Source organism: Vulpes lagopus, chromosome 21 (assembly GCF_018345385.1).
Source record: "Vulpes lagopus strain Blue_001 chromosome 21, ASM1834538v1, whole genome shotgun sequence".
In the NCBI taxonomy this organism is placed as follows: domain Eukaryota; kingdom Metazoa; phylum Chordata; class Mammalia; order Carnivora; family Canidae; genus Vulpes; species Vulpes lagopus.
The window spans coordinates 36,307,621-36,323,429 of record NC_054844.1 but is presented as its reverse complement, the minus strand read 5'-3'; the positions used below and the strand labels follow the sequence as shown (position 1 = coordinate 36,323,429).

At 38.1% G+C, this 15,809-nt stretch overlaps 1 protein-coding gene across 4 annotated transcripts in view; it reads left to right on the top strand.

Moving 5' to 3' along the window:
* The window catches only part of NELL2 (neural EGFL like 2), a 378,038-nt gene that overhangs the window by 98,131 nt on the left and 264,098 nt on the right, over window positions 1-15,809 (top strand). For all 4 annotated transcript variants that reach the window (XM_041736868.1, XM_041736866.1, XM_041736865.1 and 1 more), the window contains one exon: window positions 5,596-5,746. In XM_041736868.1, coding sequence (XP_041592802.1) covers window positions 5,596-5,746 — 151 coding nt within the window. The remainder of the gene's footprint in view (window positions 1-5,595; window positions 5,747-15,809) is intronic.

Here is a 15,809-nt window from a genome sequence, read left to right as displayed (position 1 = left end):
CCAGTCTGACTGTCTTTTTCAGTAAGCACCCATGTCTGCTACCACATACATTAATCTAGTCTATTTCATTAATCTAGTCTTCATTAGTCTAGTTTTGAAATAAACCAGTCTCTCTCTGTTCTCCTTTCTCCCCTTAACTACGATGTATATGGGGAATATACATAACACATTGTGTAAATCTCTAGAAATTGTTAGTCCATTCACATGGGAACTCATCACTCCGTCCTAGTAGTCTCACCACTAAAAATGAATTATTTTGATGTGATTGCTTCCGAACCACTTCATTACTTATTGATAGCTGCTTTAAAATGCCCCAACTTGTGTTTATAGTGGGGTTTTCTTAGGCTCTGCACACGAGAAAACTGGAAAACGTTGCAACAAAGTTTTGTTTTAAACTCAAGCGATTCTAAGAAGACCTACTGCAGCATGGGTGTGTTGACAAGTTTTTCTATGGGGTTTCATAGCAGTGTTTAAAGGCCACTTTTATCAGCCTGTTTTTCTCTGAAGAGGCAATTCAAAATGATCTCTGTCAGCCTTTCATTGAAATGAAATTCAGTTTACATTGATTTTTATCCGTAAATGAGTGGTCATTCATAGTTCTGTAGAAATAGAGAGTGGAAGGCAGGGTTTTAGCTGAAGAAGAATTTGATTGCCAAAAACTTTTATGCCAATTTCCAAATATGGAAACTGTTATTTTATGGCTGAGGTTGGGATACTTAGAATGAAAGTAAGCTCAGAAATCACAAGGGTATCATGGCTTTTGGCAGTTTTAGCGGATTCCATAGTCTCACTGCTTGAAAAACTAATAAGAAGTATCATAATCTTAATAGCCAGCACATGGTGTTTACTACCCGCCAAGGATAGCTAATCATCTGCATAGCCCGCATTGAAACCTCATTCTTCTGGGTTCAGAGTTTGCTCTGCTAGCCACCACACTTTATTATTTTTGTATATTTGGTTCCTAACAGGAGCTCTCGTTGAGAGATGGCTTCATACATATCTTTATTAAATTATTAATTCTGAAAACTGAAATTGATAAAAATAAAGCAGAATTAATTCTCACATGATGGTGGTTTCTTCGGCTTGATTTTCTGGTAAATCTATAGTAATAATTGTGGGAACTCAGAAGTCACTCTGAACACTGTATAATTCTTGAGATGAAAATAGAAGGCAGTAATGTTGATTTTACAAATTGAGAAACAGAAATGCAAATGAGGAAAGTGACCTTTCTTAAAATCACTACTAAACTAGTCGCTTAAGGAACTAAAAATGTTGTCTTATATAATTACTTTTTTTCTGGATTATTTTCTATGTTGGATGCTCTCTTATTTGCATTTCTGTTTTTGAGTGGCAGTTAAGCTTGGATAAAGGATGCCATGTTCAGAAGGCAGTATGGTTTAGTGGAGAGAATACTGGACCAGAAGTTGTCATCCCCATCAAACCTCTGGCATGCCAGGTGCCTTTGGGTGAATCACAGGATTGTTCCTTAGCTAGTTTTACTCATTGAAAAAGAAAGTAGTAATGATTGCCTCTGTCAAGTTTCCAAGGCTTTGTGTGAACAAAATGCAATGTGGGTTCAAAGGAGAAAATATGTAATTATACATTTTTGGAGAATAAATGTTGTAGAGTAGCAGGTGTGCAGCATTATATATGTGTATATATGAGGCTATATATGTTGTTACTACTCTGTGACAGATTTAGTTTTTTATGGCCCATCCTTTTGTCCTCTCATTCTTGTGGTTTGTGTGTTTTTATTTTATTTTTTATTTTAATTATTTTATTTATTTTATTTTATTTTATTTTAATTTGTATGTTTTTAGATACTATATTCTGAAGACTTCTAAATCTGTTTTGCCAACCTTGACCTCTCTCATGAGATCTAGTTCTGTAGTCCCACCTCCTACTGGACACTTCACATGCATGTTGCATCGCACCTTAGAATGACCCTTGCTAAAGCTGATATCCTGTCTGGATTCCATCATGCTCCTACTGCATTTCCTTTCATCTGGTCTCTCAAGCTAGAAACTTTAGATTCAAATAGATTCAGTTTTCTCTTTCTATTGCTTTTTGCATATGTTTGTATCAGTGACCAAATTCTTTAGATTCTATTTCTAAAAATCTCTTGACTTCTACCTCTCCTGTTGATTCTGATGCTTCTCACAGAGTTGAGGCCCCCGTCAGGTCCTTCCTGGATTCAGGCATAATGAATTTATGAAGAGCATGTTTTTAAGGGGAACCATAGATTTAAATAGTAGGGTGAGGTGAGGGTTGGTAAGAGATGGTGCTCTATTGACAGCTGAAAGTATGATCTAGGCATGATTTATATTTCCTGTACATACTCTCTCTCTGTCACAGTCAAGTAATCTTCACCCATGTCACTGGGCCCCTGGGCTGGGGGTGCCAGGTGAGGAGACCGTCCTGAGGCCATAGTAAGTCAGGCCAGGTTTTCTCCCTCCCACTGCCTTCCATATTGTCCCTCCCCATAGCACAGGTGGGAAGTCCATGCAAGTCTGTTTTTAAATCTCTGTGTCATGAACTTGGTTAATCAAGATGGAAAAAAAAACCAACAACATTATTTCTCCTGTTACCATAGCATGAGCTAAATGGGACTTCTGCTGGCCATGTTTCTGTTGGAGGGTTCCTCCTTCCTACAAGTCATCCTACACTCATAGAGGAAGCAAAATAGGGAAGGTAATGAGCTGGGAAGAGAAGTTGGACAGGATGATTTGGTTTGGGAAAGAGTTTAGGGATATCAAAATGTGATGTTTAAAATATGTGAAATCTAACAAAAAACTCTATGATCATCTGAGTTGTGAGAGTTTCCCGAGAGTTCTCCCTACTTTCGGCTTTTTTCTTTCTTCAAGTAACCTTCCACATGGCGACCAGAGAAATGTTTCCAAAATACAGATTGATCTTTTTTTTTTTTTAATGTTTCTCCTCATCTGCAGGTTCCTTCATCATGTTTTCAACCATGGTGTCTTACATTTTTATTAATGACACCCAAATGTAATCCATTCTTTTAAGTTTCCTTTCATTTTAAGGTCAATCTTTACATATCATTTCATCTGAAAACAAAACAAAAAAAACTCCCACAAATACTACAACCTCTCAACCCTTTCCACAAACATGACTCCAAAACAGTGGAAAATAATGCAGAGATTAGTGAAGGTTTTCTGTGCATACCAAATGACAAAACTTGCTAAAAACCCTCATTAAGCGTCCATTTTCCAAAGTTTCACTTGTAAGGCAGCTATGTTCCACTTCTAGACTCCTTTTCTCTCATTGGATGAGCTCAAGCTCTCTGGGCCACATCTTTGGATCTCTCTGTGGATCTGATCTTCATTTCTGTATTCAGGGTAGTCCTTTCTCTGCTTCTCTCATTTACATCCTCATCTATCATCCTGCTCAGCAAGATAAAGGATGCCTCTCAAGCTCTACCTGCCTGAAAAGGGCGGAGAGGGGGGGCATAATAAATATTTATTATTTAATTTCAATTTGCTTTTATCTATCAAATTAAGATGAAGTGATGAGGTTTGTGAATGATTTACTTGTGTATAAATTAGAGTGGATTAAAAGTTAACATTAGATGAATTATTTTCACACGATTACATTTTGTAAGCCTTCCTGGGGAAGCGGAACATTTTGGAGCTAGGAAGAATTGTATGGAAGCCTCTCCACAGCCAGTCTGACCCTGATGGAGCTTGGAAACTATTATGTTGGCCGTGGCAGAAATTGCAGTTTATTGTTATGCTTTTCCGTTGTGAATATTGATTGGAACTGGGGAAGTTTCCTTTTTGAAACAAGAAATTTATTTTTCGTAAAACTTTGAACAAATATCCTGGGTCTGACTTCATTGCCCTGGATTAGGTGCTCATTCCTGAAACGATCAGTGTGGACAGGGTTTTGTGTTGCTCTGATCAGTGCAGAGGAAGTCACATGGTAAGAATGGGAAGGAATCATTTTTCAGTGGTAAATAGGAGGGTTTTTTTTTTTTTTTTGTCCATGACATTTGCACACAAGGTCCTGCCTATCCACACTTTATACCTACCTGTATGACAGCATATCTTTCATTGTACTGGGATTATTTGTCCCTTCCTCTATTTTATGGGTATCTCAAGTGCTTTCTCCATATCTCTCCGTTCCCAGTGATGGACATAGGTCAGCCAGCTACATTTTTATTCCATAAATTGGTGGGGCTAGAAAGGTATGGAACTTTGCATTAATCCTATAATCTGTGTCATTCAGATTATGGTTCTCAACAAGATATTCTGCTACACGGCTACTGAGAGAATGCTTGGAAATTTGTGGAAGAAATTTGGGTTGTCATAATGACTGGGGTTCGGGTGTCACTGGCATTCATTGGACCAGGACCAGGGGTGTTAAATGTTTTGCAATGCATGGGACAGTTTTGTACAAGGAGGGATTGTTCTTTCTAAATGCTGGTAGTTTTTCCATTGAGAACTAGTTAGCTAGTAGTTACCTAGACTACCTAATCTAAAGTAAGTAAGTCTAGTTACTTAGTCCCCCTGGTCTAAAGTATAGAAATATGGAGGATGATTTGATAATAGCAGAAACTGTTTCTGGCTCCCATCAGCCGTTTGCACACACCATGAATAGGAGGCCTTATGCTCAGTTAGCAGATAGCTTGAATGATAGGTTTTTTCTACCCACTAAATCCATTTTTATCTGTATTGCCCCCATTCCCTCTGGGTCCTGGGGTTGTAGTGGAAGACTAACTCCAGTAGAAGTATAGGGTAGACGTTTCTGCTCTCCCAGGCATACCTCCTTGACTAGGCTTTCTCTGAGTCTGGAGAGAGGAACATTGGAATTAAGTTCCATTGGGACGCCTGGGTGGCTCAGCGGTTGAGCATCTGCCTTCGGCTCAGGGCGTGATCCCATGGTCCCAGGATCGAGTCCCACATCAGGCTCCCTGCATGGAGCCTGCTTCTCCCTCTGCTTGTGTGTCTGTCTCTCTGTGTGTGTGTCTCTGATGAATAAATAAATACAATCTTAAAAAAAAAAGTTCCATGTATTTCTTCCAACAATATGGTAAGACAATTTGATCTTAATGTTTCATCCACTGCACAGAAGGCTGAGAATGACTAATTTCAATGATCTTTTAAAAAATCTATTTATAGCATGCCTTCTGGCTAAAGCCATCAATGTGGAAGGTGGCACATAGATTTAAATCCAGTTTTCTGTCATGAGGTGTCAGAAAAGCTAAATGGCTCTATCATGGTCTTTTAGGTCCTATTCTAGGAAGTACATCCTTTTGCTCATGGTTGACACTAACATGGCTGTGGTATCCAGGATAAAATACGTAAGGATAAAACTCAGGAGCACACTTCTTCAAACAGGATTCTTTGATTCTTTGCCTCAAAGGGAACAGTTTTTTTAAAAAAAGGATTCTTGAAACAAAAGTTCAGTAATTGGTTTACTGTCCTGTGTTCTGTGTAGCCTGAAGTCTCGATGAAAGAGTCTGAAACTTGGTATTTATCACTTATTACTTGATAATGTTTTTAGAAAGGTGTTGCATGGAAAGGATGCTTTATAAAACCAATTTCTAGTCTATTTAGTGTATGTTTCTTTTTTTAGATACTCCCAGAAGTATAAAAGCATCCACTGCTACAGCTGAACAGTTTTTTCAGAAGCTGAGAAATAAACATGAATTTACTGTTTTGGTGACTCTGAAACAGACCCACTTAAATTCTGGAGTTATTCTCTCCATTCACCACTTGGATCACAGGTGAGTGTGGCTGCTGGGCTTTTCATGTTTTCATTATATATGATTAAATGAACACATTCAAAAGAAGTAAACAAAAGCAAGAAATACCGTATACAAGATTGGTATAAAACAGCTATAATTATTTTGCCACATTATGCAAAATCACAAACACCAGTAATTGAGATCAGCCTAGATGTAGGAAGAGCTGTTGCTTTTGATGTTGCTGAAAGCACACAGAAACCACCATTTCTAAGATACACTTATTAATGACTAAATTCCTCATGAGATACCTTCTTCAGTGCTAAAGGTAAGGATATTTCTTCTTAATTTGTGAATAGTTAGCCACAAAAATACTATATTCAGTTTCTTTAGGAGATTGTCTGGGTTTAGAGCTCAATAGTCTCACAATTTTAGTCACTGACAGATAACTTCTTTTTTTTAATGCACCTCTTAGCAGCTGTTACAACTGTGTTGTTAGATGTGTATTAAATCGAAATACTGTCTAGTATTTCCCAGCTTCTCACATGTGTGGAAGCTTGATCAGGAGAGCTGGTGGGAGTAATGGGGAGAAAGTGGGTGGAGGAGAAATTCATTCATGACCCTTGGTATAAACATAGGTTATTGCTGAATAATACCAAACAGCCTGAATAATTCCTCTTCTTTTTAAAGATGTATTTATTTATTTGAGAGAGGGAATGGGGGAGGGGCAGAGTGAGAGATTCCCCCTCTCCCAAATGGTTCCTTCCTGGAAGAATAACTACAGTTCTGATAATGAAAGTTCCTTCATGTTCACATTTTGGATACCCACTCCATGACTTACCAACTGTGGACCTTGAGCAAGTCAACATAGCCTTTCTGTGCTTCAGTTTTCTCACCTGTGAAATGGGGATAATGATAGTACCTATTTCATAGCTTGTGGTGAAGATTAAAGAGTTTATGTATGTAAAAGTGGTTAACATGTATAAGAAGTTTTAATGATCCCGTCCAGGTGTGGGCAGAAACCTCTTTTTTTGGTTTCCCTTATCAGAGATGAGGCAGCCTGGGTCTTTGCAAATCTTTGTTAGATACTGAAGAGCAAACAGAGAGCACAAACATGTGGAGAACAAAGTATAGCAAGTTGACATAGAGAGCAAGGTTCCTGATCACACTCTACCTGGGTTATTCTAGCAAGGCCCTTCCTTAGTCCATCTGTAGCCCCAAAGGGTTGGGATAGCTTCCTAGGCCCCTCACTTGAGTTTCTTTCCTCCCAGAATCTGGCCTGTGTTTGAGAGGAGGGTGCCACGCTAGAGTTCATATGGTGATTGGATTAGGATCTTCAAGGCAGAGCAAGAAAGGGAGAGGTTCCATCTCCAAGGGTTCACTAGGGCTTTTCCCTTTGGTATGTTTCTGGTCCCAGAGACAGACCTTGTCTTCAGGTAATTGATACCTGAGCTCCTGGCTTACAGTACTGTGACTTTGGTTGTCTCGCTTGGGCTTTAGGCAACATGATTCACATACAATAAAGCAATATTGTTCCTTTACAGAGCAGCCTGGTTTATTACTGATTTGTTTTTAAGATTTATATACTTGAGAGAGAGACAGAGCATTGGCAGGGGGAGGGACACAGGAAAAGGTACAGAATCCTTGAGCAAACTCTCCACTGAAGGCAGAGCCCAATGTGAGGCTTGATCCCAGGACCCTGAGATCATGACCTGAGCTGAAATTAAGAGTTGGATGCTCAATTGACTGTCACCAGGTGCCCCAATTACTGATTATTTCGGCTTGTGAAAAAATTTCCCCTGTGTTTTGGGCACTAGATTTTTCTACCCTGTAACTTTTCCCCACTGCCCTATTCGTAGAAACATGGAACTCATCCAGCTTCCTTCCAGATGGCATGTCCTTACATCCATGATGGCTACTGCAGCCTCCCATCTTACCCCTCTTATTTCTGAGCAAACCAGCACTGGGTACTACATCTGCTCCTCTGGAGACTTAATTGGCAGCACTTCACATGGTCTACTGCCCTCATCTATACTGCGTCCCAGTTGGGCAATGTTTTTGTTGGTCTCGGGAGTTGAATATAATGAATAACTGTACAAAAGTTCGATCAGCATGGACTTCTTATAATCCACACACTTTCTTTTTTTTTAATACTAGGGTTTTTTTTAATTTTTATTTATGAGAGAGAGAGAGAGAGAGAGAGAGAGAGAGAGAGAGAGGGGCAGAGACACAGGCAGAGGGAGAAGCAGGCTCCATGCCCCGGGAGCCCGATGTGGGATTCGATCCCGGGTCTCCAGGATTGCGCCCTGGGCCAAAGGCAGGCGCCAAACTGCTGCACCACCCAGGGATCCCTAATCCACACACTTTCAATCTAATATTAAGATAGTTTGAAAATTATTTTTAGCATCTTAAACAGTAAGTATATGGACCACTGAAATACCTGACCGTCATCAGGTAGGTTCTTGGTGAAGGATCTGAGAAAGGATGACTTGCTGTCAGGAGGATTTTTTTCTTACTCTTCCCGTGAGGCAGATGTGTTAAAACATGTAAGAATTTATATTAAATTATTTCAATGAAAGATAATATTTGGTTTTTAAATTAATATGGTAATATATTTTCATTATAGAAAAAATGGAAAGCAGACAAGTGTAAAGAAATAGAAAAACTCTTACCAAATATTATAATACCAAAAGGAGACCAGTGTTGACATTCTGTTCTATTTTGACCTAGTCCTTTTGTCTGTGTGGGTAGATATGCCGTATTTTATTTAATCAGCCCCATACTTTGGATGTTTTCCTTTTTTAACTTTACCAAGTAACATCATGATGAATATATTTATACATAAATTTTAGTGCCCAGCTCTCATTCTTTCTAGTTATACTTGTTAAATTTAATATTAATTCTGTAATTCCTTGTTTCACTTATTCATTCTTCCTTTATGTCATCTATAAATTTGATAACATTTGCCTAAACAAATGTCATATTTGAAGTATAGTATATTTTTCTCTAATATAAAAAATCGGTTAGATTTGTAGGGCACTTTGCCTTTATTTAGTAAGCTAGCAGTTATTAAGGCAGTGTGCATGGGCTCATTTTATCCTCAGCACTGATTAGTGGTTAAGAATGCAGATTGAGAGGTGCACCACATGCATTCCAGAATAGCTCTACCACTTAATTGGCTTTGTGACCTTGTGCAAATTATTTAACTCTTCCGTAGGTTCCTCATCTGTAAGTCCATATAAAGTGCTGGAGAACACTAGAGAAAAAGTGCTGTATGTTATATGCTGCAAAAGTGCCATAATCATGCAAAGTCCCTTTTCTTATTCCCATTTCACAGATAAGAAAAACAAGGCCACAGACCTTAAGTTGTTGGAGGTTCCCAAGGAGGTAGGGTTTAAACTCAGGCAATATGATTACAGAGCCAGCCTGCTGGACGTTGGTGCTCTGCCTCCTTTCAGTGTCTGTGGGAGGTTTTTTGATTTGGTTCTCCTCTGCTCACTTGCTTCACAGCATCACTTAGCTAGTTAGTAACAGAATCGGGACCCAAACCCACTTATTCTGACTCTCAAGTGTGATGTTTTTACCAATACACCATGATTTATCCTAACCTCCTAGCACTCTGACAGATCTTGCGTTATGGTGTGTGGGTTGTTGTTGTTGTTGTTTTTTTTTTTCTTTTCCTGGTCTTGTTGCTGAAGTTATCTTTCTTCCCTCCATCTTGTTCTGACTCGTATTTTTAGTTTCATCACTTCCTGAATGCTTATTTGTTTTCTGCTTTCTTGCAGAAACAAATACAAAAAAAATGTACGGTGGTTTATAGAGATACCTGCAGGACAACAAGATAAGAATTAAATGAAATATGAAAAGCAGGGCAAAGGAAAAATAGAAACCCAATTGGATGATTAAGATAATGCAATTATTCTTGGTTCCAAGACCAGAGACCTATTTCTTTTTTTTTCTTAATAATAAATTTATTTTTTTAAATAATAAATTTATTTTGAGACCTATTTCTTCTATGGCCTTTTATGGCAGGATATATGAATGTCTTTAGAGAAATGAGTTCAGAGGGCCTCACGTCGGCTGGTGGCATCATGCTGTAATGCACTTTGGGAAAAGCAAAGCTACAGTGATTGTGTCAAGGAAGTTGTGTGAAGGCATGAGGGTCTTTGGAACAGTGCTTACCTTTGGAGGCCCTTGGTAGTGTACACAAAAGTTCTGTACAGCCAAATTTTCCTACTAACATTCCTATTTGGGTGGCGCCTCCAATATGAAACTCATAAAAGACCGTGTCCTTAAGGCAATATTCCATATAAATTGCTTTTCTCATGAAAATAATATTGAATTCAAGTTAGACTTCCCTGATAGATACATGAATTGTAGCAATTCTCCATTGACACTTCAGTGAGAGTTAAGTGTTAAGCAGAAAAAGCAATTGAGTTGGAGGGAATACTGACATTTTATGTAAACCTGGGGAGCCTAACAAAGACACAGCTGAATAGAAGATGCCCATTTCTGCTTGAAAGAGGCGGTTCTCAACAGCAGGGCCACGCTTTTCCTCAGGAAGTTGTATGGGGTCTATTCTCACATAGTGATGAATGGTTCCCATAGAATGTGGAAATTTTAATTATGCAATAAATTTCAAACATTATAAATGATATTTATAGTAAACTTTACAAATTAGGAAAATTACAAAGAAGGAAGTCAAAATCATCTGTAGTTTTACCACCTGGGAACAGTTTCTACTAATACTTCCAGTTATAAATGTCTTCTTAAGGGCATAGACATAATATTAAAAACTTGAATCATGTGACACATGGTATTTTACAACTTTTTAAAATTTAGCAAAATATCTTGAATATTTTTCCCATGCCAACAAATATTAATTTATAATCTGGTTCTTATATGACCAAGAGTTAATTCCATCATTGGATACAAATTAAAATAGAGATAATCAAATTCTTACATATGCCATTAAAAAGTCCAAAGTGTCCAAAAAAGTGTCTGATTTTGATCAGTGTAAGTGCCTAAAGTAGCCACTAAGATGGACTAGTTTGCAAAATATGAGTCCAGATAAAGTGAATGAATTAATGTGCTCCACAGTTGGTTACCTATTATATATCAGCTTAATGCTAAAAATTGCCAATCTCAGTGAATAGTTGACCCTTTAACTGGCAGTGCTTAGGAGCAGGTCCAGATCTCCATAGGCTCTTTTCTAGTTCATAGAGGAGCTCCTCTGTACCCTGGGGATGCTCATTTCCTAGTCACATCTGAGGTCGGTAGAGGGAGGTTGTGATGCTTCATCCAAGCACATGTTCTTGTGTGCCAGGTAAGAAGCACAAGAGCAAGAACTTTTAGTCATTCCTCTGACTTAAGCTTTGTGAGTCAGACCACAGGGTGCCTGCTACAGACCAATTACGAGATAAACATTAATATTTTTACTAGAGATGGTGGAAAACTATTTCTCTCCTTTCTGACTCCAGTCTTATCATTGCAGCAAGAGCCTGGCTACCATGGAGCCTGCTCTGATGCCAACCTAGGTAGAGAGATGTCCCTAAGAAATAGAAACTGTGGGGAACCTCAGCTCCCACCCTGGCAGAAATGAAAAAAAAAAGTGGAATGTAAATGGCAGGCACAGCAGCCGGTCTGCTCATCATCTGTATGTCACCCCATTGCTCTGCCTCTTATGCAAATCCTGCTTGTGCTTCATAACTCTGCTCACATCTCCATAAAAGCTTTTACTGACCTTTCTAGTTTACCATAGTATCTTCTTGCATATGCTTCCAATGCGGTTTTATTTATTTATTTATATTTATTTTTACAGATTTCATTTATTTATTTGAGAGAGAGAGGACAAGCATGGGCAGGAGGTGAGAAACAGAGTGAGAGGGAGAAGCAGGCGCCCTGCTGAGCAGGGAGCCCCATGTGGGGCTCAATCCCAAGGACCCTGGAATCATGACCTGAGCCCAAGGTGGACGCTTAACCAACTGAGCCACTTGGGTGCCCCAATGTCCCAATGCAGTTTTTAAATTATGCCACTGTTTTTGGCATTTTGATGTATAACGTCTTATATTGTTATTTATGTGTTTCATGTATATACATATATATTAATTGTGTATCAGGCATAAAAAATGTCATTTGCTGCCTTTGATCACAATTGTAACAGATATTTATTGAGAATTTTTAAATTTAAGTTTAATTTGTTTTTGAATTGATAATACATCCCATGGTTCAAAATTTAAATGGTACAGCAGGTTATAGAGTAGAAAAGTCTACCTCTATCCCTGGCCCTAACCACCTACTATCTATCCCTGGGGGCAACCACTATTATCATTAAAAACATTTTAAAAAGCAGAAAAATAAAAAGAAGAAAATGCAGCTCAGGCAATCAGTGGTGTACTAGAGTGGGTTCATACTGGCTCATGGGAGTTGAAACTATGTGACTGAGCTGATACTATTATGATAGCTCGAAGGGGGCTGTGGTGTGAATATTTATGGCATGGAAATCAGCAAATGCTACAAAACGGGGGGCTTCTTTTGGATATATTTTTATTTAAATAAATATTTTTTCATATTTTTCTTCCATCTTTCTTATACAAGTGGATAAATGAACCAATATTTTAGAATTATTTCTCTAGAGAACAGAGAGCCAATTGTTAAACATTTATGAGCACCACTACCTGTAGTCCTGGCATCTAGAGATAACCACCATAACCCTTTGGGGTGCAGCTCTCTGATCTTTTTCCCAGGTGTACTTGTATAAAATTGTACACAGTTGATAACAATTCCCAATTAGATTTTAAGTTGTCTTCTTTGTCTTCTTTTTGCTGTTAAGGATTGTGCATTGTACCTATAAACCCCAATTCATGTACCATGCTGTCACACAGCATTACATGCTTAGTAAATGTTTGATGAATGAAGTAATGAGTGAACGATCAAGAGAAAGATCATCATGAGTACACCAGGAATCATCAGCTACATCACAAAATTTTAATCAGGCTAGGGCAGACGATCTGGGGAATGTTGAAATTGCTCTATTGATGCAGGGTGCCTAATCTATTCTGAAATGTCATTAGCCCTAGTGTGAGAATTGCACTAACTGGCAGTCACTGCCTTGAAGCAGCTATAAGTCAAGTTCTTAGAGAATAACGACACCCGTAATGAGCTACATAGCAACATCTCAGCCACTGTGTTCAAGCTGGAAACCTAATCACACAACTTTGTTGGTTTGGACGTCTGAGACTGACAGACACACTCGATTCTGAGGCATCTGAAGTGAGCAAACAGCAGGACAGAGGTAGGAAAGACAGACATCACAACATGTCAAAACTGGAAGAGGGCTTAAGTCAAACCTTGGTACAGAAACACAGCTTCAAACAAAGTTACATGATTACGAAACTGTGGGGAACCTCATCAGCAGTGTCCCGATGTGCTGTGAGTAAAGTCTGATTTGGCCTCCCCAACTGAGATTTCAATGGTGTTTCCCATAGTGTTTTTCAAGTAGGGGCTCATATGAAAAATTAGACCACAAACCTTATGTAAGCACAGTGTAAAAAGCTGATGGGCTCTTTAGCCATCTCTGTGTATATTTGGTTAACACCAGTATTATCTAAAACAACAAGCAATAATATATGGCACATTATATATGAAAGAATGAAGACATTCAGGGAGATCAGAGAATTATCTCATCGTCACGGGTTTCTGGCCATTGTGTTTTGAAAGGGAAAAAATAAAATAGAGAAGTAATTCCAAGATATTGATTCGCTTATCTATTTATACAGGAAATTGAGGAGAGAGCGAGGAAAACAGTAAGGGCTCGCTGAAAAGCAAAGCATATTCATAAGTTAAAATAAATGAGAAAATTTCCCCAAGTTGTGAAAGGACTCGTCTCTTCTTCCATGCTTTACAAAACTGTCCTTTCTTCAGGATAAATAAAATTCTTTGATTATCCCTTGGTATTGATTTGGTGCACTCACCTACATTATGTCCTGTAATTGATAATACTTCTTTATTTAAGATAGTCTTAGGCTTCAGATATATAAATTGGGGTTATTATTAGGAATTTTTCTCATATCCAAACATTATTTGTGCTTCTAACTTTGAATGCTTTACAAATAGCGTACGCGGGAAGAATTTGTGGTGATAGCTTTGCAAATAAATACAAAACTGACTTGTAGCCTGCCATCATCTTCTGTATTAATAAACTTGAGGTGAAATAAATGAGATTTTTTTCTACTCTCTTAGTATTAATTATTATACATTCTGGATGAGTAAGAATGTGTTTGTGTATGAGGCTGATAAAATGTATCTTCATATTTGTGAGTGCTTGTCATGTATTAAGCCATTTCTCTTTCTTGACATTACTAAGTAAAAATTAAACTTGCTGGCAATATTTGCTTGGCTTAATGGTTCTGAACTAAAAGATGACTGTTTATCATGGATAAAATTAACAAACTGACATAACAGCTACTAGACTCTTTACTTTTTCATTGCACATTACTTAATAAATAATGTTAAAGATAGCAGGACTTAGAAGTTCAATTTTCAAACCCCAAGTTCTTCATAATTAAAAAAAAACTTTATGTTTTATTCTTTTAAAGTCTGTTTCGAGATCGTTATTTATCTCTGATAAAATCACATCTTCAATGCGTATTTTAAGACCCCCATAATTATTAGGAAAGTTGCAGTGTGTATCCTAATGTGGTTAAGCATCCACATGTCATTGCCAAGTAGGCATGGGGAGTTACTCATCAAAGAAACCATTGAAGTTAAGACAGCAAGCAAATGAGGTTTCTGGTATCTTGCGTGTACCAAATTTATTCAATAGATGGGGTGATGGGAAGAAGTACACATTTTAATATATGGAGGTTATTTCATGGGGCACGAATCTCCCTTTCATGCTGAAGAAGTGAGGCACTGTTCTTGTTTCTGGTAGTGCCACTCTTGCTACAGAGCCACGGAGTGAATCAGTTGCCTTCTTCTGTTGCCGCCGCTGCTGCCACCATGGACTAACCAACCTCTATCCACTCCCATCACACATCTCCAGTATTAACCTCCTTCAGCAGAGATGCAGGGGGCCAGGGGTAGTTGTAGCCCACCATCCTATTGGACCACGTTCTGTTATCAGGCGCCAAATATCGTACAAAAACAAGATCCTTCTGCTGTATCCATCTCGTAGCTTCTATGCATCTACTCTTTACTCCAGACAGTGGGCTACCAGTGACTTGGCTATTGTGTAGGCAACTCTTACTGAGGATCAAGCCTCCCATGTTTGAGGAAATCAACTTGGTGTTCCCGCTTGAATATTTTCATGCTTTCTTCCCATATCTACTTCATCATGTTATTTCTTTTTATGCCATAGTAAAGGCTAATTGTTCATTAGAATCAGTTGGCCCATGTAGCTACTAATGTTGTTTGCTTCTTTTTTTTAAGTGTTTTTTTTTTTCTGGCATTAAAAAAAATACTCCTAATGATTAAAAAAAATGTTCTAAATATTTCCTCACTCAGGAAAGTTGGAGGATTATTTTAATTTTTTTTCTTTGATCAAACCTTGTGACTTCATTATTTCCCTTCATTCCATTTTTGAAGATGTTGTCATGTCAAAATTTTAGGGCATAGTAGCTTTCCCTGACTGCCTTTAAGTCAGGTAGTCTTTTTTATTACAATGTATTTTTTTTTTCATGGCTTCATTTTCATCTTATGCTTGAAGTTATCTAAGACTTATTTTAGTTTGGGTAAAAAATGAAGCTCTAAACATTTTTTTAAAAAATATTTTATTTATTTATCCATGAAAGATGCAGAGAGAGGCAGAGACATAGGCTGAAGGAGAAGCGGGCTCCATACAGGGAGCCGGATGCAGGACTTGATCCCAGGACCCCGGGATCACGACCTGAGCTGAAGGCAGATGCTCAACCGCTGAGTCACGCAGGCATCCCTCTAAACCGTTTTTTTTTTTTTTTTTTTTTTAACAGATAACTATTCCAACATCATTTAACTCTTTGCCTTCCCTTCAACTGCAACTCCTTCCTGGATCATAAATGCAATCTTATATTTGTACTAAAAATCAATCCTGGCTCTCTCTTCTTTTATTTTATTTTATTTTATTTAT